The 26777-nt window shown below is 47.2% G+C and overlaps 2 protein-coding genes and 1 long non-coding RNA gene across 3 annotated transcripts; 1 reads left to right on the forward strand and 2 right to left on the reverse strand.

Moving 5' to 3' along the window:
* Window positions 1-1831: 1831 nt before the first annotated feature.
* Window positions 1832-11120, reverse strand: LOC141162461 (nmrA-like family domain-containing protein 1). Its single transcript, XM_073648601.1, has 5 exons — window positions 10967-11120; window positions 7942-8180; window positions 7574-7823; window positions 5433-5623; window positions 1832-5097 (listed from the first exon to the last, which is right to left on the reverse strand). The coding sequence occupies exons 1-5, from the start codon at window positions 11004-11006 to the stop codon at window positions 4918-4920; spliced, it is 900 nt and encodes a 299-aa protein (XP_073504702.1). The 5' UTR covers window positions 11007-11120; the 3' UTR covers window positions 1832-4917.
* Window positions 9048-14487, forward strand: LOC141162468 (uncharacterized). Its single transcript, XR_012250783.1, has 2 exons — window positions 9048-9395; window positions 9636-14487. It is a non-coding gene; the product is annotated as an uncharacterized lncRNA (long non-coding RNA).
* On the reverse strand, window positions 14030-26419 carry LOC141162458 (nmrA-like family domain-containing protein 1). The gene is made up of 5 exons (XM_073648596.1): window positions 26265-26419; window positions 21544-21782; window positions 21134-21383; window positions 16948-17138; window positions 14030-16166 (listed from the first exon to the last, which is right to left on the reverse strand). The coding sequence occupies exons 1-5, from the start codon at window positions 26413-26415 to the stop codon at window positions 15987-15989; spliced, it is 1011 nt and encodes a 336-aa protein (XP_073504697.1). The 5' UTR covers window positions 26416-26419; the 3' UTR covers window positions 14030-15986.
* Between the last annotated feature and the right edge of the window lie 358 nt (window positions 26420-26777).

Genomic DNA, 26777 nt, shown 5'->3' on the forward strand with positions numbered 1-26777 from the left:
CATGCAGGATGTCCCCCCTCAGTTTATAATGCCCCATGCAGTATGTCCCCCCCTCAGTTTATAATGCCCCATGCAGGTTGTCCCCACCTCTCTTTATAATGCCCCATGCAGGATGTCACCATCCCCCTCTTTATAATGCCCCATGCAGGATGCCCCCCCTCTTTATAATGCCCCATGCAGGATGCCCCCCCCTCTCTTTATAATGCCCCATGCAGGATGTCCCCCCCTCTCTTTATAATGCCCCATGCAGGATGCCCCCCCCCCCTCTCTTTATAATGCCCCATGCAGGATGCCCCCCCCTCTCTTTATAATGCCCCATGCAGGATGTCACCCCCCCTCTTTATAATGCCCCATGCAGGACGTCACCCCCCCCCCTCTTTATAATACCCCATGCAGGATGTCCCCCCCTCTCTTTATAATGCCCCATGCAGGATGTCCCCCCCTCTCTTTATAATGCCCCATGCAGGATGTCCCCCCCTCTCTTTATAATGCCCCATGCAGGATGTCCCCCCCTCTCTTTATAATGCCCCATGCAGGATGTCCCCCCCTCTCTTTATAATGCCCCATGCAGGATGTCACCCCCCCTCTTTATAATGCCCCATGCAGGATGTCCCCCCCTCTCTTTATAATGCCCCATGCAGGATGCCCCCCCCCTCTTTATAATGCCCCATGCAGGATGCCCCCCCTCTTTATAATGCCCCATGCAGGATGTCCCCCCCTCTCTTTATAATGCCCCATGCAGGATGTCCCCCCTCAGTTTATAATGCCCCATGCAGTATGTCCCCCCCTCAGTTTATAATGCCCCATGCAGGTTGTCCCCACCTCTCTTTATAATGCCCCATGCAGGATGTCACCACCCCCCTCTTTATAATGCCCCATGCAGGATGCCCCCCCCTCTTTATAATGCCCCATGCAGGATGCCCCCCCCTCTCTTTATAATGCCCCATGCAGGATGTCCCCCCCTCTCTTTATAATGCCCCATGCAGGATGTCCCCCCCTCTCTTTATAATGCCCCATGCAGGATGCCCCCCCCTCTCTTTATAATGCCCCATGCAGGATGCCCCCCCCTCTCTTTATAATGCCCCATGCAGGATGTCACCCCCCCTCTTTATAATGCCCCATGCAGGACGTCACCCCCCCCCCCTCTTTATAATACCCCATGCAGGATGTCCCCCCCTCTCTTTATAATGCCCCATGCAGGATGTCCCCCCCTCTCTTTATAATGCCCCATGCAGGATGTCCCCCCCTCTCTTTATAATGCCCCATGCAGCATGTCCCTCCCCTCTTTATAATGCCCCATGCCTCCATACATTAAAAAAAAAAAATCAAATACTCACCTCCCTTCTCCTCACCTGCTGCCCGCCGCTCGCTGCTCGGGTCCGGACTCCAGCGTTGTCGGCGTCTTCCCGCTCAGCGCTCCCTGTGACGGCTCAGGGGAGGGCGCGGTGTAAAGACGTCACCGCGCCCTCTGACCTGAGACGTCACAGGGAGCGCAGAGCAGGAAGACAGCTGATCTGCAGAGGCACGGGGAGAGGTAAGTATCCGGCTGCCGGGGCCCTGAGCAAGCGGCGGAGAAGGGCGGGCGCTGACACCACTCTCCTCCGCCCATAGCCCAGCGGGGTGCGCGACCGCTAGTGGGCCCCTCTGCCTGCTCAGGGCCCCGGCATTTGCCCGGGTGCGCCGGGTGCTGACGCCGGCCCTGCCTACAGCTCTTTCTGAACACAGAAGTAAATCCAGCTCACCACCTGCAGTCCCTAACTTCTAGAGCACGGATAGCACCTGGGCAGGACGCCACATCCAATAGAAGAAGCAGAAAAATTCAGCTCACGGGTAAAGTCCAAAAAAGTGCATGTTATTTTCCAAGCTACATGAAGCAATAAAGAATACAGGCGTCTTTCGACTCGTTTTAAGCGGCAAGTGCTCTTAAGGGGAATCCATCTACAAAAGGATTAATCACAGACATCTATAACATACTGTTCACTACGCCATCAGTTCCCCCTCCAAAACATACTTATATGACCAAGTAGGAGAGATATTTGGGGAGGGAGCTCCCGCCTCCTATCTGGCAGGTTATATGGTCCAAGGCAGCTAAATCATCCACCTGTGTAATACAATAGGAAAATCAATACAAGATACTGATGCATTGGTATAATACCCCTGAGGTTTTGCATAATATATACCCTACCACGTCAGATAGATGCTGCAGATGTCTGGGGGGCTCATTGCCACATATATTCAGACAATGTCAGCGTTCTGGAAGAGAGTACAGGGGTTGATTTCTCAGGGGTTACATGTGGAGACCCTTCTGGATCCTGTGACTTATTTGCTTAACGTTTCCCCCGTCTCTATGAGGAAGGGCCCGACAAGGCTGCTCCTCCATATCTTAACATCGGCAAAATGTTTAATAACCTCGTACTGGAACAAAAGATCAGCTCCCTCCATGAAAAAACTCAGGATGAAGATTAAAGAAACGAGACGTATGGAGAATCTTACGGCCTGTATTAATAATCAACTTGAGTTGTTCAGTCGCATCTGGGCCCCATGGGTTGACTATGTAACCAAGCTAACCAACCGATGATACGTGCCTTCTTTCTTTCTTTTCCCCTCCCTGACTTTTTCCCTATCTCATTCCCGTACCCTACCCATCCTTAGATGTTACATAGGATGTCTGACCTAATTCTAGAAAGAACAGCAGTGTTGAGCATTGCGCCACTAGAAGAAGCATCTAAAATGTTTGGCTTAATTTTGTTATAACTATTCATGTGATAATGTTCTTATTTATATGAGAAAAAGGAAAATCTTTCAAAATAAACAGTTTAAAAAAAAAGCCAGGAGGGTACGTCATAAACAGAGGGAAGAGACAAAGGTGTGGTCAGATCACAGTCCAGGATCAGAATTATAAGAAGGTAGCGGATCAACACAAAGGGGCTAGACAAATGGATGGTCAAAGGAAGATCTAAGGTCAGGCAACAAAGATCAGAATATAAGAACTCAGAGTACAGAGCAAACACACAACACTTGAGCTAAGCTACAACTGGCAATATTCTTTTCATTGCCAGCCAATCACCCAGAAAAGGCGACACCTGGATGAAATCCCACAGGCCCGGCCAGATTGGACAGCTGAGCTGTCATTCACAATATTGACAGCTCAGCACACCCCTGCCTCCGATTTGGCGGCTGAGCTGTCACTCACAATCCTGACAGCTCAACACGCCCCTAATCCTATAGGGCGGCTGCGCTTTCACTGGCAGCGTCCTTAGGACACTGTGAGTGGTAGAATTGTGACAACATGTTCCTTGCTTTGAAGATCTTGTCCAGTGACTTCATTGTTGATTTGCCCATAGCTATTCTCCTATTGACTTCTGGTGTCGTCGCTGCATCTTGACCGATCATTGATTCGAGTAGGTTGAAGTCCTTTATAACTTCCTGTTTGTCGCTGTCCTCCTTAAATGAGTCCTGGTCGTACCTCGCAGCAGTCAATATCTTTGTCTTCTTTGTGTTGAGTAGCAGTCCCTTGTTCGAGCTTTCCTTCCTGACACTCCATAATAAGTCCTTCATTCCATTTACCCTTGTTGCTATCAATGTCCCTATGATATGTCATCAGTATTAGATCGGTAGGGGTCTGACACTCGGGACCATCACTAATCAAACATTTTCTTGATGGTGGCTTTGTTCCGTCATTACTTGTAAACTTCCCAACTGTTCCAAATTTCGGAATCTGTCCCAGGATGTCGGGGGCATGTCCTGACTTCAGCTGTATTTGTGTTCTCAGGGCACAGATAAAGTGGAATATAATTGGGGAGCAGAGAACCATCTGAACTCTAGTCCACTATTCAGTCCATGTAAATTGTGTGTGTACACTATGAGGCCATCATACTGTGTGTAGGAGGCTGTGGGGACTTCATACTGTGTGTAGGAGGCTGTGGGGACTTCATACTGTATTTGGGATCTGTTGGGGTATTATAATTTGGGGAGGGCTGTATGGGCATAATACTGTGTGGAGTGTGTGTGGGGGCATATTACTATGTGTGGGTGGCTGCGGAGGTATAATATTTTATGTGGGGGGCTGGGGACCAACGGTGTGTAGTAGTATGTGGGGAGGTCATACTGTATGGGGGGGTTGTTGGGGTATTATATTGTTGGGGGGGCTGTATGGACATAAAACTGTGTGGTGTGTGTGTGGGGGCATATTACTGTGTGTGGGTGGCTGCTGAGGTATAATATTTTGTGTGGGGGCTGGGAAAGGACTGTATGTCGGAGGCTGTGGGGAGGTCATACTGTATGGGGGGCTGTTGGGGTATTATACTGTGGTGGGTTGTAGGGGCATAATACTGTGTGGTGTGTGTATTGGCATATTACTGTGTGTGCATGGCTGCGGGGGCATAATATTTTTTGTGGGGGGATATGGGGACGTAATACTGCGTGGGGGTGACTGAGTCATCATTCTGTGTGTGTGGGCCTTTTGGGTATCATAATATGTGCGAGGGGAGGCTATAGGGAATTATAATATTTGTAGGCTATGGGGGCATCATACTATGTGTGGAGGGTTGTGGGGGCATCATAATGTGGCAGGGGCATAATACTGTATGTGGGGGGCCGTGGTAGCAATTATACTGTGGGAAGAACTAGAGGGGACCCCGAGGCTTCAGTTTAATAGACGGTTCATTGTTTCACAGTGGTAGTCCAGAGTCCAGAGAACCATCAGATTTTACAGAACTCTAGTAACAGGAGTGGTCTATAGCAGCCAATCAGGTTACAGCTTTAATTTTCAAAAGGCCGTCTCAGAAATGAGAGCTGTAATTTGATTGGTTGCTATGGTCAGAATACTTTTCCCCTGTCTCCATGCACTAGTTTTACTAAAGCAGTACCAATGTTTCAGTATTTCAGTGTTTTCTCCCCCACATGTAATAAATGACTTCACAAGTCCTTAAAGGCCTCCTTGTTCTCCTCCATCCATGCTTTGAAACTCTTGGCCTTGGGGTTGAGCTTTAAGGTGAGGGCCACGTCCCGGTCGGGCTTCGTCATGTAGAAGCGAAACATATTGACCAGCTCCTCCGCTCCGGGGAAACCGAGCTTCCCAAAGGCTTCAGGGGTGATCTGCGGGTAAAATGCACATATAAGTGACATTGCACCACAGGCCTCAATACAATCTATTGCTCTCTGGTATCAGCCATGTTAGGTAGAGGAGATTGTTCTACAGCCGGAGAGCCTATTAAGTCAGCAGAATTGTAAATGCAGCTCTGGTTGTGAGTTGGTGTATGTTACCCCATGTCTAGCAAGTATTGGGCATGGGATGGTTGCCTTGGTAATTAGTGCCCAGTCTGCACTGTGGCGGCCATTATGGCGGTGTCATTTGAGGGCAAAGCTTAAACGTAAACATTTTTCATGGCAAGATAAGCGTGATCAATCACCAGAGAAGCCGCTGATCTCACCTTGGCGTCTTTGATGTCCTTGCCGGTGACTTTGGACATTATGGCGGCATATTGCTCCACCGTCAGCTTTTCCCTGCTGAGTCCGATGTTCTTGCCTATGTATTCTGATGGCGACTTCAGGATGCCCACCACCACACCGCCCAGATCTTTGACCGACATCCCATCCAGGGGCACGTCACCCATCGGGAGGGCTGGAAAGATAATGAGAGTCATGGAACTGAAACTGGAGCTGAATGGCCCCTAAACAGCGGTGCTGCTTTGTTGGAGGAGGCTTTCCCATAGAATATCAGTGTCATATTGGTGGGGGTCCATCTGTTGGGACCCCCAGGATTCTTGAGAATGGAGGGCCTTGTAGTCCCTCACTAGAGCAGCAGTAAAATATGGGCCCTCCTGCTCCATTTACAAAGGAGACACATGCTCTTTATTCTCCAGAACGGTGAGGGCCCAAGTAGTCGGAAACTCATAAAGAGTTTGTCCCTTTTTAGCCATTTCTGGGGGTTTTGGCCCACAGGCTCAGTGCAAAAAAATGAACTTTACATATGTGGCGCCCCTGAGGGTTCAGTCGCCACAGGGGTACTGCACCTCAGAACGAGGTGTGGTATCTCCTTTCCGAGGTAAGGAAGGAGCACCTCTCAGGGCTCAGCCATCCATCCAACATTACACCTCTCCCACCTGAGGGGGGCCTTTATGCACCAGGGTGTTGCCCCAGCCGGGATAAGAGGAGATGGGGGGGAACCAAAAGATAGGGGGAACCATGTAGTGGGTGAGGGTGGAGGACGCACTTTAGGTTACACCACAAAATTCATATTTAATAAAAGGCCATCTTGGGCTCATGGTCTTTGATTGTGATCTTCATCACTGAACGTGGCGTTCTGTGTGAACCTGCAGCTGATTGAGGATACACGATCCTCGTGCTCTGGCCTTGAGGCGAGGAGCGGGCTAGAGTTAACGGCTGTCTCTACCCGGTCAAGGTCCCTACCTAAGAAGGCCTGGAGGGGAGCGGAGGAGTAAAGCTCCACAGGCAAAAGGATCCCAGGGGGATGCAGACGGAGTGGCATACGCCACCTGTCCTCACTATTCTGGCCTAGTCAGAGGGATTCCTGCTACAAAAGGGGTACCGGCCCCCGATATCTGGCTTTGCTACTTTATGTCCTAGTCAGAAAAGTCCAGAGGCTTGGAGGATCCCACTGGGTAACGGACGGAGCGGAGTCGCCACCCGTACCCTTGTTCTGTGTATAGCCAGAGGGAGACCCAGCCTTGTAACACGCACCACATACGGACAGCAGAGGACCTAGTGGGAAAGTCTAGGAACACTCTGGTGCAGGGGGTCCTGATTGATGCACCCGAACTACCCGGAGTGTGCTGAACCCCTTCCTGGTGGCCGCAGCGCACCGTGAGGAGCAAGGAGAAGCCTTGCAGCTGACACCTAACAACGTAAGTAAAGCTTGGAAGACTGCAACCATTGCCTCCGGTCCCTTATTTCAGTGCAACACCACACCGCACCACCCACAACGACCCCCCTGATCCGTCTTCTCTGCCCTGAGGCCCTGCTCCGCCTGTGGGGAGTAGTACCATCTTCTGCTTCAACTACATACCGCCTCAGAGGACTGCCGCAGAGCTGGTGGCGAATCACTAGACTCCACAGGTGGCGTAGTCATTATATCCACTCGATTACCACCGTCCCTCCTAGCTCTTATTTTTGATTGTGACAACCCTGGCCACGGACCGGGCCTAGGCCACGACTGCAACCCCCAACATCTGACCCGGTTCCGAGTACCTCCCCATCTCCATCTCTCAGGGTGGGCTAGCGAGTAGCGAAGTAGGCGTCACACATACCTCACTGAATCCAGTGCTGACTGGATCTGACTGGCTGCAGCAATGACATCATGTTGACTGCACTGCAGCCAATCACTGAGCTCAGCGGTTCATACTGTCTACATTGGCTAAGCTCAGCGATTGGCTGAAATGCCGATAATGTGACACTGGACCCGGGGAGGGAGAAGAAGACTCAGTTTGACATTTTTACATATCACCGAGTCTGTGGGTAAAAAAGGCTGAAAGCAGCCATCTTGGGTGTCACCCATATAAAGCTTTGTAGACTGGTCCCATATTTAGGAACATTGACGGAACATTTCTTGTACCTAGTGAGTAACTATCACCGTCCTTGTTCTTCTGGGGCCTGAATAAGGTCAGCAGGTTCTCATAGTAACAGGGAAGCCTCACGCTGGTCATGGGGACCCCGATCTCACGGAAATATTCCTCAACTTCTCCTTTCCCATCAAAATTTTGCACTTCCAACTTTCCCTCCGTCAGTTTCTTCACATTCTCCAGGCCGCTGAAGACCACAATCTTCAGGGCGAGACGCTTGGACAGATCTGCGAATAGTTTACCCTGGGTAAATTTATAAAAGTCTTGTTAACAGGATCCAGAGCAGCGCTCCATACATTCCACACCAATAGGCTCAGAATGAATCCCACATAATTCGACCGCCTAGTAATGTGGCCATTACCTGTTTGACCTCTTTCTCCTTGCTGAAATGCTCCAAAAAGTTGGTGACCACAAACGCCCCATACGCCCCGCTCAGGGCGGCCTCCAGGCTCTTCTCATCATCCAGATCCGCAGAAACGACCTCCGCTCCGGCCTCCTTTAGCTTCAAGGCTGCCGGTTTGCTGGTGTCTCGAGTCACTGCCCTGACCGCAAAGCCGCCATCATCCAGGAGAGCGGCAGCGACCGATCCGCCCTGAGCTCCTGGGGAGAGAAAGAACAAGACATGGCGGACATTAGCACCACAGCCAAACATCTGGCAACTACTTTGCCATCCAGAAGTTTGGGAAAGCCGAGTGACCACCCTGCAAATATTCACCAACAGTTCTGATTTTGCTGGGACAACCGTCCTTACCAAAACAGGTACCAAAAGGCGTTACTTGGTGTCGTAGCACCATTTTTTCTGGAGTAAAAAATGGTTTGAATAGCGACTTTTGTTATTTTCATCCTCCCATCCTACCAATATGGACGTGATTTACTTTATTCAGATGTTTACAGCTAAATAAAACTGCTGCCAGGATGTTTGTTAACCCTTGAAGTTCTGAAGTTCTTCACAGAAATCATATTGTGGAATATAAATTGAAAAATTACGATTTTTATTTTTTACCTCCAAAATTTTGCCAGCTTCCTAAAAGGCCTCCATAACCGTCAGACCTCAAAAACGCCAATAGGATTAAAGAGGGAGCTCCCTTCCCTTGTTAACCATCTAGATGCTACTGTCATTATTGACTCCAGCATCTAGGGGGTCAGACAGGCACAATTGGTGCTAAGGCTGATCGTATCGGTTGCAGCAGGGTGTCAGCTGTAGTATACTGGGTGCCATTCTCTTATTCCTCAGATCAGTAAAAATGCACCATTACAGGGTTAAACAGTGTTTTTTTGTGCTTTTTCTCATATTACACAAAGGTATTTACGCACAGGTATGAGTCGTGGACTCCCTGCCCCCACAGAGGCACAGTGTAAATTTCCGTACCAGATATTTCCTTTATGAAATTGCGCCATGAGGAAAGTCACCATAATGAGATGCACATTGCCCCCAGGATTAAAACTGTGGGACGGCTGCCATAATAACGGTGGAGCGGTGCCAGGTGAACCTTGACCTGCATGCAGCACAGCAAGCAGAGATGGCACCAAGGCAGAGGCAGCAAAGAATCTGGGGGAACTTTTCAGGACAGAAAATAATAAAATTGCTTGTACATGACAGACTCATGCGTATCTTTGCTTTGCTTCCATCGACCAATGCCTTGATCTGAAGCAACACCTGGCAACGTATGAGACCCTTCGCGTCATCCCTAAAAGCTCTCCCTAAAGAAGGGTTTCCACGACAGTACATGATGCTGAAACCTGGGATTGTCTAAACTGGACCTACTTTGGACCCGACCGCCAAGACCACTCTGGGAACCACTGAATAAAACCTTGGTAAGTAACCCATTGTGTTACTAATAATTCAATGTTACCAAGAGGGATCCAGGACGGGTAATTGGTGGTCCGATCAAGACAATCTCTGTTGAACCCTATAATTTGTGGTCTGTTATATGTTTCAACATGTCTTTAGATGTATAAGTGACGATTGAATTAAAATTGGATGAAGTGACAAGTAATCAACTTTGCCCAATATATCTGATCAGGCGCTTTCACAGTTCTTTTTGTATATTTCAGGAGTCGGAGGATTGTTATATGTTGTCTTCTTTGTCTACATAATGGTTAAGTCTGGATTGATATTGTTGTCAGCTATGAGGATCCTTGAAACAGGGACTGAATGGTCTCTGGTATGTTCCTTCACATGTGGTGAAGGAAATATTGGCCCTTAACAAGATCAGGAAAGTGTGACTGTCTATAATAAAGGAATCCTTCATGTAAGGTAGTATTTTAAGGGTGTAAATATCCCCGGTAAATTGATAAGGGCACCCTCTTGAAAGGGGTGCTGAATGCAACATTAACACCCAGAAACGGCTGGGTGTGTGTACTTGTGCTTTTGGGGCACTACGCCTTTCCTTTGCAAGCTGCATGTTATCGATGACCAGGACCAGATGTTGAGGACTTCAATGAGGGAGACCACCAGTCGAAAATAAACTTTTTACTTAACGATAACTTTGTGGGAATTATGTACAGTAGATAGCGGGCACACAACTTTATGAACATTTCCTTCACAGTACGGAGCATCTTCACACACAGTCTCAGTTCCTTTCTAGTTACTCATCTGTTCCCTATCTCCACTCACTGTTTCGCTTTACTTCACCACAACCCAGCTCAGTACTACAGTCCAGTTAGCAAGAGTCCTATTCTCAACCTGCGGTTCCGTGACTTCTTTCCCGTCAAGGGAACTAGGTTGTCAACATGGCCGGTACTTAGCTTCTCTGCTACTGCCGCCATAGAACTCCCGCTTTGGGCACGCTCTCTCTTCGTCTCACATTATCTGTCTCGTCTTAGCCCGTTACCTCTCTGAATTATAAACTTGGGGCCGTGCTGCTAGGCATCCTCTCCCAGGAACAGTCTCCGATTGATCACTCCGTCGTCCTGTCAGTTTTCCTTCTCTTTTTACTCCGGTTCACACTAACCACCTTCTCAGTCTCCCCTCACTTCGGAACACCCACGTCATGTGGTACTACTTACTGTCCAGACCTTAGATCTGCTTCTGAAGCACACTGGTCCCTATCTGATGTCCTGTCAAGAAAATGTCTCTGTCCCTTCACCTTAGCCCCGCCCACTCTGGGCTAGTCCCAATCATTAACTCTACCTCTCCCTACTGTTGGGCAGAACACGATACCAACACTATTAACGCACATCACAGTTTAAATTCTACAATATAACAATACGCATACTCTTCAAGGGGGAACGTGGGCAGTATGTCCATCTCTTTACACAAGCTGCAGTCAGATGATTGGGACAGTCACAGAATCCTCTCCCCATACAGACACCACCACCTCCTGCAGGGAAACATTTTTCCAAAACTTCGGAACTTTTCCTCCCCTCCCCTCGCTTCCACTCACCTGTGGCTCCAAAGACTACAAAAACTTTCTTGTCAGCCATGGCTGCTGTGGACTGCCAGAGCAGAGTGGATTATATACTGAGGCGGATCCCTCTCCTTCCCTCCCATGGGCTGCGCCCAAGTGTCATGGTGACTCAGCACTGCACAGAAGGTGGCGTCTAGAATGAAGTGGCTTCTGCGAGGGATGACGTGGGGAGCAGGGCCTCCTCCATCCAGGCCAGAGCTGACACCAGGAAGCCGCCTGGAGTTGTGGCTGCCGGTGATGGGATGAGGCTCGTGGAGAGATTAAACTCTAAGAGGACTGAGGTGCTGCATAATGGAGCCATGGCCTTTTCATACGTAGGACTAAGACTAAGTGATCTGATGTGGTGTTTTGGGGGCACGGAATAAGTGGATGTTCCTACATAGAATCATAGAATGTTAGAGTTGGAAGGGACCTCCAGGGTCATGGTGTTCAACCCCCTGCTCAATGCAGGATTCACTAAACCGTCTCAGACAGATGTCTGTCCAGCCTCTGTTTGAAGACTTCCATTGATGGAGAACTCACCACCTCTCGGGGCAGTATGTTGCAGGGTTGCACAGGGAAGGAGCTGCTGCAACTCGTATGGGGCTTCATATTGGAGGGCTGAACAGAGAAGGGGGTGATGTTACTCGCATGGGGCAGCGTGGGAAAAAGAGTAACATTATGTGTGCGGGGCTGTGCGCTGGGGGGCTCATGTTACATGTGTGGGGGACGGGGTATTGTTATGCATGGAGGGCTGCGTAGGGAAAGGTTAAGGTTACTTGCTTGGGACTGTGTGCTGGGGAGGGCTGCGTGCTGGGGTCTGCGTGGGGAACGGGGTTCTGTACATGGGGCTGCCTGATGGAGGGCTGCGTGGGAAAGGGGATAATGTTACTCACATGAGCTGCTTGGGGTAGGGGGTGATGTTACTTTGCTACTTGCGTGGGGGATATTATGCATATGGGGATACATAGGAAAGGGGTGACATAACTCATAAGAGGCTGCGAGTTGGGGGACTGCGTGGGGAAGGGGGTTATGTTACTTGTGGGGAGATATGAGTATGGGGCTGCGTGGGAAACGGGGTGATGTTACTCGTGAGAGGCTGTGAGTTGGGCGGCTGTGTGGGGAAAAGAGTGATGTTACTTACATGGAGCTGCACAGGAAAGTGTGTGATCTCACTTGCATTGGGCTACATGTGGAGAGGGTGCAGTGAAGGGGGTGTTGTTACTTGCATGGGGCTGCGTGCTGGGGGTGGGATTGATTTTATGCGTGGGGCTGCGCAGGAAAGTGTGTGGTGCCCCTGGTGTTGGACTGTATGTGAGGGGTGCGCAGGGAAGGGGTGATGTTACGTGCATGGCACTGCTTGTGGGGAGTGGGGCTGAACAGGAAAGGGGGAAGGGGGTGATGTTGAAGGTTCGGAAGGGAAGAATTGATATTTACTGAGACCCTCTGCCTTAAGGTGAGGAGTGAGTCCTGTTTTGCACATAAAACTGTTTTTCTCATTAATAGTATTGGGGGACACTGGACCGCAGGTTTACGCCCGGCTCCTGGGAGGCTCGAAACTACTAAAAAAAAAATTGTGTTGGCTCCACATGATGGGCTGTATCCTCTCCTCAGACATTATTCCGCTTAATGTCATCCTAGTGTCCATAGGAGTCGGCCACGGCTTGTACCAGCTCTTCTGCATGATTTGGTTTTCTCTTTTTTTTCTGTTTCATTCTATATTGTGGATTTCCTCCATCTTTTTTTCACCATCCCGCGCCCTCCACAGTAGTCACCTCCCTGCAGATTTCATTTCATCCCTGGTCATCTCTCCACCAAGCTGAGGCTGGTGACCCCACAATCCATGTGTGGCCACTGAAGGGGTGACACTGCGGGCGTCCGATGATGTCAGATAGATGAGAATACCCCCCCCCCCCCTCCCTTCTCATCATTTCTTTTGGCTTGCAAGGGTCTGTCCTCTGGGGGTCTCCCACCTTTTTATTTCCTTTTGGGCAAATCTTTTCCCCCTTTCTCGTCTTCTGCTTTACAGCCCTTTTCTGTACTTTCTTGACGCTTCTCTCTGGATTTTTTCTGGGGCTCTGGCGTTTTTTGCGTTATACATGTTATGGCGCCCACCCGGGTCCTCCTCACTCTGACCAGCGGCCTCTTTTTTTCAGCCTCTGGTCAACCTCCACTGGTGTCTCCTCTCCACAGGGGCCAAGTTGAGGCTTTTCTCGCAACTAGTTCGCAAATTTTGTTCCGCCTATGGCACGATACCACTCCGACCTCCCCACCAGCTCGAGGGCAGTGGGGGAGGTGGGTGACAATGGATTGGAGAGTGGGATTTTTCTCCCCTCAAGCAGTTTTCACAATGTTTATTTGAGGAGAGGTTTATTTTCCTGGGTTTTCTTTCCTGGGCTCCAGTCCTTGTTTGCACCCTGGCTGCCCCTTTTCTCCTGTCCTCGTTCTCTTCCTTTCCTCATCAATCATCAAGACAGAAGAACCAGGTGCTTTCTGTCTCCATTGTCATTTGAGGACACAGTAGCCTCGTTTCACAGCTCCTGCTCTGGGTGGCACGCGCACCTGGACAACATCTCCCTGACCCTGGTATATCTCAGCGCTACAAGATCAAATATGCAAATTGTCTCTTCAGAGAGGAAGAGGACTAGAACTCTAGCGCCACCTATCGGAAGAAGCGATCCTAAAAGTCAATATCAACCCTTTACCGAGCCTTGCAATATGACGTTGGATAAAAGCCAATCCAGAATCTCAATTTGCAGATACGGTGTTTCAGGATATTGCCCCTTATCAGTGCAAAGTATGAGATCTGATTTGGCTAGGTGAAAGGCTCTGGACTGGGGTCTAAGTGGTAATGTTTCTCCTTGAGGAGACTGACAAGCCAAGCCTGCAAGAGGTGGCACTAGAGTTCTAGTCCGCTTCCTCTCTGAAGAGACAATTTGCATATTTAATTTCCCAGAGGAGCACGCACAGCTTATAAGTCTCTTCACTCTGACATGCTGAGCTACAAGGTTGAATGCCCTCTAGTGGCAGGGCATATATTCACGCTCTTATATCCTAAAATGTATTCACAAAAAAAGTAATTTTATTGCAAATACAGAAATCCAATTTTTCAACAATTTTTACAACTAAAGCTCTGCGGACTCGGGTACAAAAGGGTTTTTGTTTTCATTGTCATTAATCTCCAACGTGGCCTAATTCTACACATTGTTATACATTTGTCTGTATAAATATATCTATATATTTCTCCTTTTTGTTATAATTACTTATATATTTATTTTAATAAAACTGTTTCAGAACTGTGGGATGAGTTTTCATTTCTTAGCTTGGAGTGACATTAGTGAAAAGTAACTGAAGGTGAGTAGAATGTTTTTTGGGGGTTTTATTAATGCGGAGGTAGAACTCTGATTTAGTCATCTCTGTAGTGAGACAGCTAGAATGGAGTTGCTGTATGGAGGACGTACTTATAGACAGTACAGTGTGCACAGAAATGAACCTCCATGCAGCAACTCCGATTTATTTATCTATGTAGTGAGACAGCTAGAATGGAGTTGCTGTATGGAGGACGTACTTATAGACAGTACAGTGTGCACAGAAATGAACCTCCATGCAGCAACTCCGATTTATTTATCTATGTAGTGAGACAGCTAGAATGGAGTTGCTGTATGGAGCGTGCCTTATAGACAGTACAGTGTGCACAGAAATGATGAACCTCCATGCAGCAACTCCGATTTAGTAATCTCTGTAGTGAGACAGCTAGAATGGAGTTGCTGTATGGAGCATGCCTTATAGACAGTACTGTGTGCACAGAAATCATGAACCTCCATGCAGCAACTCCGATTTAGTAATCTCTGTAGTGAGACAGCTAGAATGGAGTTGCTGTATGGAGCATGCCTTATAGACAGTACTGTGTGCACAGAAATCATGAACCTCCATGCAGCAACTCCGATTTAGTAATCTCTGTAGTGAGACAGCTAGAATGGAGTTGCTGTATGGAGGACGTACTTATAGACAGTGCTGGGTGCACATAAATCATGAACCTCCATGCTGCAATTCCGACCTAGTCATCTCTGTAGCGAGACAGCTACAATGGAGTTGCTGTATGGAGCATGCCTTATAGACAGTGCTGTGTGCACAAAAATCATTACCCTTCATGTAGCAACTCCGAGCTAGTCATCTCTGTAGCGAGACAGCTAGAATGGAGTTGCTGTATGGAGGAGTTATGTTCCCCTCAATCATTTTTTTGAAGCCTTTTGGCTCGATGTATCAAGTTTAGAGCAGTTTCCAGGATGAGTTTTTTGAGCATTTTTTTTTCATGTCACTTCTTTGAAATGAATCCTGAAGAAAACCTCTCCAAACCAGGCACCAAAGGAAACCTCGGCCGAACATTCCCCAGAAAAGAAACGTAACCTGAAATGGCTACACTATGGGGGCATCATACTGTGTGTAGAGGGCTGGGGGTATCATACTGTATGAATGGGGGGCTGTAGGGGCATAATACTTTGTGTGGGGATGTAAAACTGTGTAGAGTTGACTGTGGGGCACCATTTTGTGTGGGGGGCCTTTTGGGTATCATATGTGTGAGGGGACCCAATTGGACATTATACCCTATGTGGAGGGCAGTGGAGGCATCATACTGTGTGTGGTGGGCTGTGGTAGCATCTTACTTTGTGGGGGGCTGTGATGCCAACTATGTGGAGGGAGCTATGGGAACAATCATACTCTGGGGGGCACTGAAGGGGACCCTCAGGCTTTAGCTTTTAACAAACAGTTCAGTGTTTCACAGTAATAGCGCAGAGAACCAGCAGATTTAACGGAACGGGAGTAATAAAAATAGTCTATAGCAGCCAATCAGGTTACAGCTTTCATTTTCCAAAGGCTGCCTCAGACATGAGAGCTGGATTCTGATTGGTTGCTATGGTCAGAATGCTTTTCCTGTCTCCATGCACTAGTTTTTCTAAAGCAGCCCCGATGTTTCAGTATTTCACAGTGTTTTCTCCCCCACATGTCATAAATGACTTCACAAGTCCTTAAACGCCTCCTTGTTCTCCTCCAGCCATGCTTTGAAGGTCTTGGCCTTGGGGTTGAGCTTTAAGGTGAGGGCCACGTCCCGGTCGGGCTTCATGACTAGGAAGCGGAACATATTGGCCATCTCTGCTGCTCCGGGGAAGCCGAGCTTCTCGTACGCCTCAGGGGTGATCTGTGGGTTACATAAAAAATGCACATTTAATGGGACACCGCACCACAGGCCTCAGTGTGACTAAATACAATCTATTGCACTCTAGTATCAGCCATGTTAGGCAGAGGAGATTGTCCTGCAGCCCGAGAGCCATCTGGAAGTCAGCAGAATTGTAAACGCAGCTCTGGTTGTGAGTGGTGTAAGATAGCTGCCGGACAGGTCCTTGAGGGGAGATATGTATCACCGAGGTTGGTAGCTTCAGTGATGTAAACCCGGAAAAGCATGCTCCAGCACGTATAGCGCGGAGAGGGTTAATAGGGCGTATCAGGGCCGGTTTTACGAGCAGTCATAAAAGATGGGTGGGAATGGCTGCTCATATATCCGCACCCAGGGGCGTGGTGTGGAGACCTCCTGCGTGTTTAGCTGACCGGAGCGGGCGAACCCGCCATATTGTATGGACTGTTTATTTTGTGTTTTCATTCTGTGCCGGGAAAGGCTGTCTTTTTGGTTGCTTATGCCGAGCAGTTTATGAAGTCTGAATAAACCTGCCTGAACCTTCTATGAAACCGCTTCCTGTGCCTCAACCGCAGCTGAGTGAGTACCAAACCCTACAGCGGGCATACTCCACCCCATGTCTAGTGAGTATTGGACGCTGGATGCTTGCCTTGGTAACCAGCACACATACTCTTCACTGTGGCGGCCATGATGGGGTGTGTTTTTTTATTTTTAGGGCAGAGCTTACATGCAAATTTGTCATGGTGAGATAAGTGTTATCGCTCACCGGGTAAGCCGCTGATCTCACCTTGGAGTATTTGATGTCCTTGCCGGTGACTTTGGACATTATGGCGGCATATTGCTCCATCGTCAGCTTCTCCGTGCTGAGTCCGATGTTCTTGCCTATGTATTCTGATGGCGACTTCAGGATGCCCACCACCACACCGCCCAGATCTTTGACTGACATCTTATCCAGGGGCACGTCACCCATCGGGACGGCTGAAAAGACAATGAGAGTCGTGAACAGTGGTGTAATAGAGTCTGATGGGCCCCAATCCTGAATAAATTATATATATATATATGCACCCTCCATCCTGGTATATATGTCCTTCATCCTGGTATATATGTCCCTCGTTCTGCCGCTGTTCTTTAATGTATTGAAAAAAATTAACCTTTATACTCACCAGGGGTATACATAGAAGTCATGGGGCCCCATAGCAGAAGTATAATGCACCCCTCATAGTCCTCCATACAGTATACTGCACAGCCCATAGTCATCCATGTAGAATAATACACAGCCCATATCCTTCATATAATATAATGCACAGCCCATAGTCCTCCATAAAGTATAATGCACCCCATAGTCATCCATATATTATAATGCTCAGCCCATACTCCTCCATATATTATAATGCACAGCCCATAGTCCTCCATAAAGTATAATGCACCCCCATAATCATCCATAAAGTATAATGCACAGCCCATAGTCCTCCATATATTATAATGCACCCCATAATCATCCATAAAGTATAATGCACAGCCCATAGTCCTCCATAAAGTATAATGCACCCCATAGTCATCCATAAAATATAATGCCCAGCCCACATTCATCCATAAAGTATAATGCACTCCCCATAGTCCTCCATAAAGTATAATGCACAGCCCATAGTCATCCATAAAGTATAATGCACTCCCCATAGTCCTCCATAAAGTATAATGCACAGCCCATAGTCATCCAAGTACTAGTATGGCCACTGATTTAAAAAAAAATACTCACCTTCCCTGCGCTCCTACACCCCGCAGCCTCCTCTTGTGAAGCCAGCAGCTGACTTCGGCATGCGACGGGAGCATATGACATCACTGTTATGCGCCCCGTCACGTGCACGCCGACGTCAGCTGCTGGCCTCCAACTGGCCAACAGCACGTATTGTCGCGCATTAACTCAGGGCCGGCATCAGCACCCAGGCAGACCCGGGCAAGTGCTGGGGCCCTGAGCAAGCGGGAGGGCCCACTCACCGCCAGGGACAGCGGCGCTCTATGGGGCCTGTGAGTCGGGGCCCCCCAGTGCTTTAAACTGTTCTAAATACTTACCTCTCCCTGTTCCTCCGCAGCTCCATTGTCGTCCGCGTCGTCTGACTCTGTGACATCTCAGGGCAGAGGGCACGATGATGTTACTACAGTGCGCCCTCTGCTCTAAGCGCCACAGTGCAGAGAGCCGGAAGATGCTGAAGACACAGGACTTGCGGCCAACGAGGAGAGGTGAAGAGTTGATTATTTTTTTTCTATGTATGGAGCAATACTATATATGGGGCCCATTATTTAAGTAACATTATATGGGGCCCATTATGTATGGAGCATTATATGGGGCCCATTATTCTGTATGGAGCATTATATGGGGTTCTTTATTCTAGATGGAGCAATATGTGGGGCTCATTATACTGTCTGGATCAATATATAGGGTCCATTATTCGGTATGGAGCAATATATATGGCTCATTATATTGTATGGAGGAATATATGGGGCTCATTATACTGTATGGAGGACTATGTGGGGCCATTATTCTGTATGGAGGACTATGTGGGGCCCATTATTCTGTATGGAGGAATATATGGGGCTCATTATACTGTATGGAGGACTATGTGGTGCCCATAATACTGTATGGAGGATTATGTGGTGCCCATAATACTGTATGGAGGACTATGTGTTGCCCATAATACTGCATGGAGGACTATGTGGTGCCCATAATACTGTATGGAGGACTATGCTATGTGGTGTCCATAATACTGTATGGAGGACTATGTGGTGCTCATAATACTGTATGGAGGACTATGTGGGGCCATTATACTGTATGGAGGACTATGTGGGGCGATTATACTGTATGGAGGACTATGTGGGGTCATTATACTGTATGAAGGACTATGTGGGGCCCATTATTCTGTATGGAAGACTATGTGGGGCCATTACACTGTATAGAGGACTATGTGGGGCCATTATTCTGTATGGAGGACTATGTGGGGCCCATAATACTGTATGGGGGACTATGTGGGGCCCATAATACTGTGTGGAGGACTATGTGGGGCCCATAATACTGTATGGAGGACTATGTGGGGCCCATAATACTGTATGGAGGACTATACTGTCCGGTCTGCACTGTGCGCTGCCAGGATTCTCTGGTTTCTGAACTATTGTAGAATTTGCAATAGATATCGCTCATGTAATGTAAGAAGTCAGTGAAGTCTTTGGCATTGTGCTATACCTATATTTCTCTGCTGTATCTATGTATCATGAATCGCAGTATGTCTTACAGGGGCCCATTGAGAATGCTTCTCCCGGGGCCTGCAAAAACCTGGAGCCGGCCCTGCACGGACCCAATGGGCCTGTGCGCTGAAATACTCTTTAACTGGATTTGCATCCAAGAACGCACACCCAGTTGAAGCTTCTGCTGGTGTCGTCGGTCCCCTGACTCGCCGGGCCCGGTCTCAGCAGCGTTACGCCCCTAGTCGTGGTGTTGGAGCCGACTGATCATCTCTGGAGTCTAGGATGTGAGACTGGATGCAACTGTAACAAAGCCTCAGCTGTGAGATGTTACACCTGTTCAGAGATTTCAACTGTAGATGTAGACAAGCATGTGCCTATTCATCTTGGATCTTGGATAAATGTTTCATTATACTCCAATCACCTCCCCTTGTTGATGCATTTTTGATGCCGATGTGAAGCAGCATTTTTAATGTGTTTTTTAAAAAGAGCAACTGCGTTTTTTTTTCAGGCTCCACATGGAGAAAAAATGCACCAAATCTGCACAGTTCAGCAACGTCTTTAGATGCACAGCGGGTGGAGCTTTCATTAAATCATATTCTCCATTGCTGCTGCCTACAATGATGCAGGTTGGGGGTTCGAATCCCGATTAGATCAGATCTCAAAAAAAGAGAAGAATTGTTTATTTAACTGAATGGAAGACTGTAGAAAGCAGAGAGCGGCCGGCCCCCCAGACCAGGAGAAGTGGAGCTGGAAGGAGAGAAGACATTGTGAGTGGAAGTCGGGACACAGCCCAGACCTTCACGGACCACGGGACAGCTCCCTCAAAATGAGACAGTCCCGCTGGATCCTGAACAGTTGGAAAGCTATGTCTTCTGCCCAATTCACTGAGGGGACACATAGTCTACATTTTTCAGACCAGAGTGGGTGCAAGTCTTAAAGGAGTTGACCATTTTTAGCCATTTTTTTTTAATTTTTGCCCACAGGTTTAATGATATGTAAGAGCTGTGTTTCCGCCTCTGTCTTCATCTTTGGCTGCAGAGGTGACAGCATGTCATCAGGGCTGCCACCAATCACTGAAGCCAGTGTACATGGTGTGAGCCGCTGAGCTCAGTGATTGGCTGCAGCAGTGTTAATAAGACATCACCGCTACAGCCAAACAGAGACTGGGCCAGCGGCGGAGAGGCAGTACTGGACCCGTGGAGCGTGAGTAATACTCAGTTTATTATTTTACATGTCACTGAGCCTGTGGGCAATTAAAAAAAAAAATAGCTGAAGGTGACAACCCCTTTAAGCCCATTCTGTGTAATGAGACACAACAGCCATGTTGGTTGTCACCCAATGTAGCTTTAATGAGGACCTTTAAATATATTTTTATTTTCTACCTGGTGTAAACGCCGCTGTTCTCCTGAATCCGGAAACGTTTTTCTTTTGTTCCTGCTCCTTTCCATTCTTGAGATATGGCCACTTCTTTCCCATGTATAAATCTTGGGTTTCTGCCAAGGGGGCATGGTTGTCTACTAAACAGTGGGTGTGTTCTTGATTGTAACACCCACTTGTTTAACAAGACTAGATTTACATACAGGGAAGAAGAGGCCATATCTCCGGAATGGAGAGGCGTAGGTACAAATGAAAAACATCTCCGGATTCAGGAGAACAGCGGCATTTACACCGGATAAAAACAATGACATATTTTTGACAATTGAAAGGTTTTCTAAAAGAAAGAACATTTCTTGTACCTAGTGAGAAGCCATCACCGTCCTTGTTCTTCTGGGGCCTGAGGAAGGTCAGCAGGTTCTCGAAGTAACCGGGAAGTCTCACGCTGGTCATGGGGACCCCGATTTCCCGGAAATATTCCTCAATTTCTCCTTTTCCATCAAAATGGAGCACTTCCAGCTTTCCCTCCGTCAGTTTCTTCACATTCTCCATGCCGCTGAAGACCACGATCTCCAGGGCGAGACGCTTGGACAGATCTGCGAACAGTTTACCCTTCAGAAAAAAAATAAAAAAATTCTGTGTTATCAGGATCCAGAGCAGTTCTCAGCATACAGCAGTCCTTCCATGAACCAGGGGGCTCAGGATGAATCCCATATATTGCCAGTTATGTAGGATTATAACTAATGCTGCAACCTAGTAATGGGGCCGTTACCTGTTTGATCTCTTTCTCCTTGCTCTTATGCTCCCAAAAGTTGGTGACCACGAACGCCCCATACGCCCCGCACAGGGCGGCCTCCAGGCTCTTCTCATCGTCCAGATCCGCGGACACGACCTCCGCTCCGGCCTTCTTTAGCTTCGCGGCTGCCGGTTTGCTGGTGTCTCGAGTCACTGCCCTGACCTCAAAGCCGCCATCATCCAGGAGAGCGGAAGCGACCGATCCACCCTGAGCTCCTGAGGAGAGAAAGGACAAGAAATGGCGGACATTAGCACCACCATTAGATTTAGAGGTGGTCGGTAACCTAGGCAGCGATCAGTAAACAATAGAATTAAAAATCCCTCTGGGGCCTAAATGTTCTGATTTTGGGCATGTAAATTTGGCAAGTATGTCATTATGTGGTAATGACTCTGGAGCTTCCACATATCCCAGCCATTCTGAGATTATTTTTTTGTGACACATTGTACTTTATATTAGTGGCAAATTTAGGTCGAGACGTTTTGCATTTACTTAAGAAAATATGAGAAATTTGATAAAAATTTGCCCATTTTCAAACTTTTAAATTCTTATTTCCTTAAACCAGATAGTCACACCACACAAAACAGTTAATAAACAGCATTTCCCATATGTCAGACAAGTGTACGGCACTCAGAACATAAGCAGTGCTCGAGTAAAGATTCCACTCCGTAACGCATGCGTTTTATAAATGCTCGGCACTCAAAATTGAATCTTTTCAAAATATATTTCTTTATTTCATAAAGCAATCCCAAAATAAGGTGAAACGTTTCGGCCCTATACACTGAGCCTTTCTCAAACACGGATTGCAGGGATGTGCTGGGAATATAAAGTGCGGCGCTTAGAATAGCAGAATGTGCTGGAAATGTAAAGTGCGGCGCTTAGAATAGCAGAATGTGCTGGAAATGTAAAGTGCGGCGCTTAGAATAGCAGAATGTGCTGGAAATGTAAAGTGCGGCGCTTAGAATAGCAGAATGTGCTGGGAATGTAAAGTGCGGCGCTTAGAATAGCAGAATGTGCTGGGAATGTAAAGTGCGGCGCTTAGAATAGCAGAATGTGCTGGGAATATAAAGTGCGGCGCTTAGAATAGCAGAATGTGCTGGAAATGTAAAGTGCGGCGCTTAGAATAGCAGAATGTGCTGGGAATGTAAAGTGCGGCGCTTAGAATAGCAGAATGTGCTGGGAATGTAAAGTGCGGCGCTTAGAATAGCAGAATGTGCTGGAAATGTAAAGTGCGGCGCTTAGAATAGCAGAATGTGCTGGAAATGTAAAGTGCGGCGCTTAGAATAGCAGAATGTGCTGGGAATGTAAAGTGCGGCGCTTAGAATAGCAGAATGTGCTGGGAATGTAAAGTGCGGCGCTTAGAATAGCAGAATGTGCTGGGAATATAAAGTGCGGCGCTTAGAATAGCAGAATGTGCTGGAAATGTAAAGTGCGGCGCTTAGAATAGCAGAATGTGCTGGGAATGTAAAGTGCGGCGCTTAGAATAGCAGAATGTGCTGGAAATGTAAAGTGCGGCGCTTAGAATAGCAGAATGTGCTGGGAATGTAAAGTGCGGCGCTTAGAATAGCAGAATGTGCTGGGAATATTGTGCAATATTTACACTTTGTGCACTTTACATTTCCAGCACATTCTGCTATTCTAAGCGCCGCATTTTACATTTCCAGCACATTCTGCTATTCTAAGCGCCGCACTTTATATTCCCAGCACATCCCTGCAATCCGTGTTTGAGAAAGGCTCAGTGTATAGGGCCGAAACGTTTCACCTTATTTTGGGATTGCTTTATGAAATAAAGAAATATATTTTGAAAAGATTCAATTTTGAGTGCCGAGCATTTATAAAACGCATTTCCCATATGTCAACTAGGGTTTAAATTTTGGAACAATTTTTCTTTTTCTATAAAATTTAGAAAACTTTTTTTTTTTTTTTTTTGAAAAGTCTTTTTTTAGAGTGACTTTAAGGGGCTTATATATTAGAAACCCCCCAGAAGTGATACCATTTTAAAAACGGCGCCTCTCAAGGTATGCAAAACTACGGTCAGGATGTTTGTTAATTATTAAGTGCCGGAAGGGTTAACAAACAGTGGAATGAAAAATTAGCACAGAGCCAACAGGTCTTTCCTCCACCCTTCAGTCTATGTAAAGATCAGGACAAAGGCAAGTGTGTGTATAGCAGAGCTGGGTGTGTGTGCGGCAGAGCTGACTGTACAGCAATGACAGTGCAAAGCAGAGCTGTGTGTGTGTATAGCAGACCTGAGAGTGTGTAGCTGAGCTGTGTGTGTATAGCAGAGCTAAGTGTGTGTGTATAGCAGACCTGAGTGTGTGTGTAGCTGAGCTGTGTGTGCATAGCAGAGCTGAGTGTGTGTGCAGCTGAGCAGTGTGTGTATAGCAGAGCTGAGTGTGTGTGTGCCATAACTACGTGAAGGTGTGTGTGTGTGTGTGTATAGCAGAGCTGCGTGTGGTCACTGTGGGGGATATAAAACAGTATGGTTGGTCTGTGGGGTCATCATACACTGTGGGGGCATAATACTATATAAGGGGCACTGTTGGGGCATTATACTATATAGAGGGCACTGTGGGGGCATGAATGCAGTACTATACTGTGTGAGAAGACTAATGGGCTTCACTAGGAGAATATTTCTGTGTGGGCGCATATAAAGGACTGGGTGTACTCCTTTAGCGCACTGACTCCGCTATGTGTGTACCTCTTTCCTCTTTTTAAAAGTTGGAAGGTGCGGCAGCGAGAAATGGCGGAATGCTGAGGGAGAAGGTTTTGGGACGTGTGAGGCAGAAAATTAAAGTTGTTTGTAAATTTTCATTTATTCTGCGAATTTCTCACCACAGGGCAAGCGATAGATGATGGGGGTTATAGGACAGCAGATCCATGTATATTTTGGCAGTGTGGACGGGTGGGTGACCTACAGTCCTGCTCATCATTATTGACACCTATGATGAAGTACATAATGTGGAATATCTCCTGAAAAAAAATAATCAAGTGAAACAGTTTTTTGTACAGAAACTTGTGTTAAATACAAAAGAGCAAATGATAATCAATAATTTAAAACAAACAACAATGGTAGGGAAAAATATAAAAACCTAAAGCTGCTGTCACTGGTATTGGCACCTTTACATTAATTTAGTATGGAAACACATTTTGACTCGCCTGTGGTAAATCACAAAAGAGATTCACCTGTGATTAATTTTCGATGCCCACGTGACATGAATTAGCCAATGAATGATGACTTCAGTGTTTTAAAAAGTCACATGGTAGGCCCTGTTCCTTTGTCACAATGGTGAAGACAAAGGAGCTGTCTGAGGACATCAGAACTGCTATTATTAGCAAACACAAGACTTCCAATGGGTATAAGGCCATGTCCAAAGACCTTGGTATCCCAGTTTCAACAGTGCGCAATGTTATTAAGAAGCTTGCCAAGCATTGAACCGTCAAGAACCTCGCTGGACGTGGGGGAAAGAGGAAAATTGACAAGAGATGTCTTCGAAGGTTGGTGCGAATGGCGGAAAAAACACCACATCAAACATCCAAAGACCTGAAGGCCAACCTGGAACAGTCTGGGGTCATGGTTTCAACAAGTAGCATACGCCGCACACTAAACCAAGCAGAGCTTTATGGGCAAAGGCCAAGGAAGAAACCATTGCTGAAGAAAAGACATAAAAAGGAACAACTGATCTTTGCCAAAGAGTAGCTTGACAAACCAAAATCCTTCTGGGAAAATGTTCTATGGACAGATGAAACAAAAATACAGCTTTTTGACAATGCAAAGTCAGTTTGTTTACAGACAGTGCAATTAAGCTCATAAGGAAAAGGACACCTTACCAACAGTTAAGCAAGGTGGAGAATCCATAATGCTGTGGAGTTGCTTTGCTGCGTCTGGTACTGGAGGCCTTGACCGTATCACAGGAATCATGAAATCAGAGAATCAAGAGATTTTAGAACAAAATGTCCTACCCAGTGTAAGAAAACTTGGTTCGAGTCGAAGATCATGGATCCTCCAGCAAGATAGTGTCCCAAAGCACACATCCAAAAGTACACAAGAATGGTTGAAAAAAGAAAAAATGGACTGTTTTAAAATGGCCAGCAATGAGTCCTGACCTCAATCCCATTGAAAATCTTTGGGGTGAGCTGAAATCTGCCGTTGGGAAAAAGAACCCGGCAAACATTCAAGAGCTCGAACAAACTGCAAAGGAAGATGGGAGAAAACTGCAGCTGAGAAGTGCAAGAAGCTTATAGATGACTACAAGAAACGTGTGGAGGCTGTCAGCAATGCCGAAGGGTGGGCAAGTATTAATTAGGGGGGCAACCAAGTATTAATTACAGGTGCCTTTACTGCTGCACATGCTGTTTATTCTGTTTCTTCTTTAAAATTACAACATAGAAGTTGAAAAGCAATGTTTTATTGTTGTATTACTTTGGGCCACTAATTAAAAAATCCTGAGGATATAACTTTGGTACATTTCCATTTATTTCTGAAGATATTGTACAGTCTATGAAAATAATGAAGGGGCCAATAATGGTGAGCAGCACTGTATAAGGGAGTACACACACAATGCTGCAGGTGCACAGATTTTCAGTATTCAATGAATGGGACACCAGCAGAAACTTTACACATAATGTCGTCACCGCTTCCTACAGGGAAAGTTTCCCCAAAACTTCAGAACCTTTCCTTTCCCCTCCCCTGCACTCACCTGTGGCTCCAAAGACTACAATGATTTTCTTGTCAGCCATAGCTGCTGTGGGCTGGATGGAGGGTTGTGCAGGTATACAGCCCCGAGCGCAGCGGATTATATACTGCAGCATCAGGTCCCTCCCCGCCCCTGGACTGTGGTCAAGTGTCATTGTCACTCAGCGCTGCACCCAAGAAGCAACATGATCATCAGGAGGCTGAATCGCTCAGGAAAATCAGCCCCTATCCCAAAACCTGTTATGAATGCCCACACCATGTCCACCAGGCAGTCAGGTGATGGTCTACAGCCCCTGTCATAACTGAGAATACAACCCAAAAACTAATTCCATTACGGAGATGATGGAACGGCTTTCTGGTTTGTTCATCCGGAGCCTCCTAGTTCACAGACAGAATGCCAAGACCGCAGTGAGGACTGACACAGAGATAAATATAAAAGCAAGAGGGAGGCGAGCAGGGAAGATTTCTATGATCTATTTCTAGGAATCCAAGGAAAGCTCAAGAACAACCCTTTTAT

Source organism: Phyllobates terribilis, unplaced genomic scaffold (assembly GCF_046119375.1).
Source record: "Phyllobates terribilis strain yellow unplaced genomic scaffold, ASM4611937v1 Scaffold_9__5_contigs__length_417890890, whole genome shotgun sequence".
Lineage (NCBI taxonomy): Eukaryota > Metazoa > Chordata > Amphibia > Anura > Dendrobatidae > Phyllobates > Phyllobates terribilis.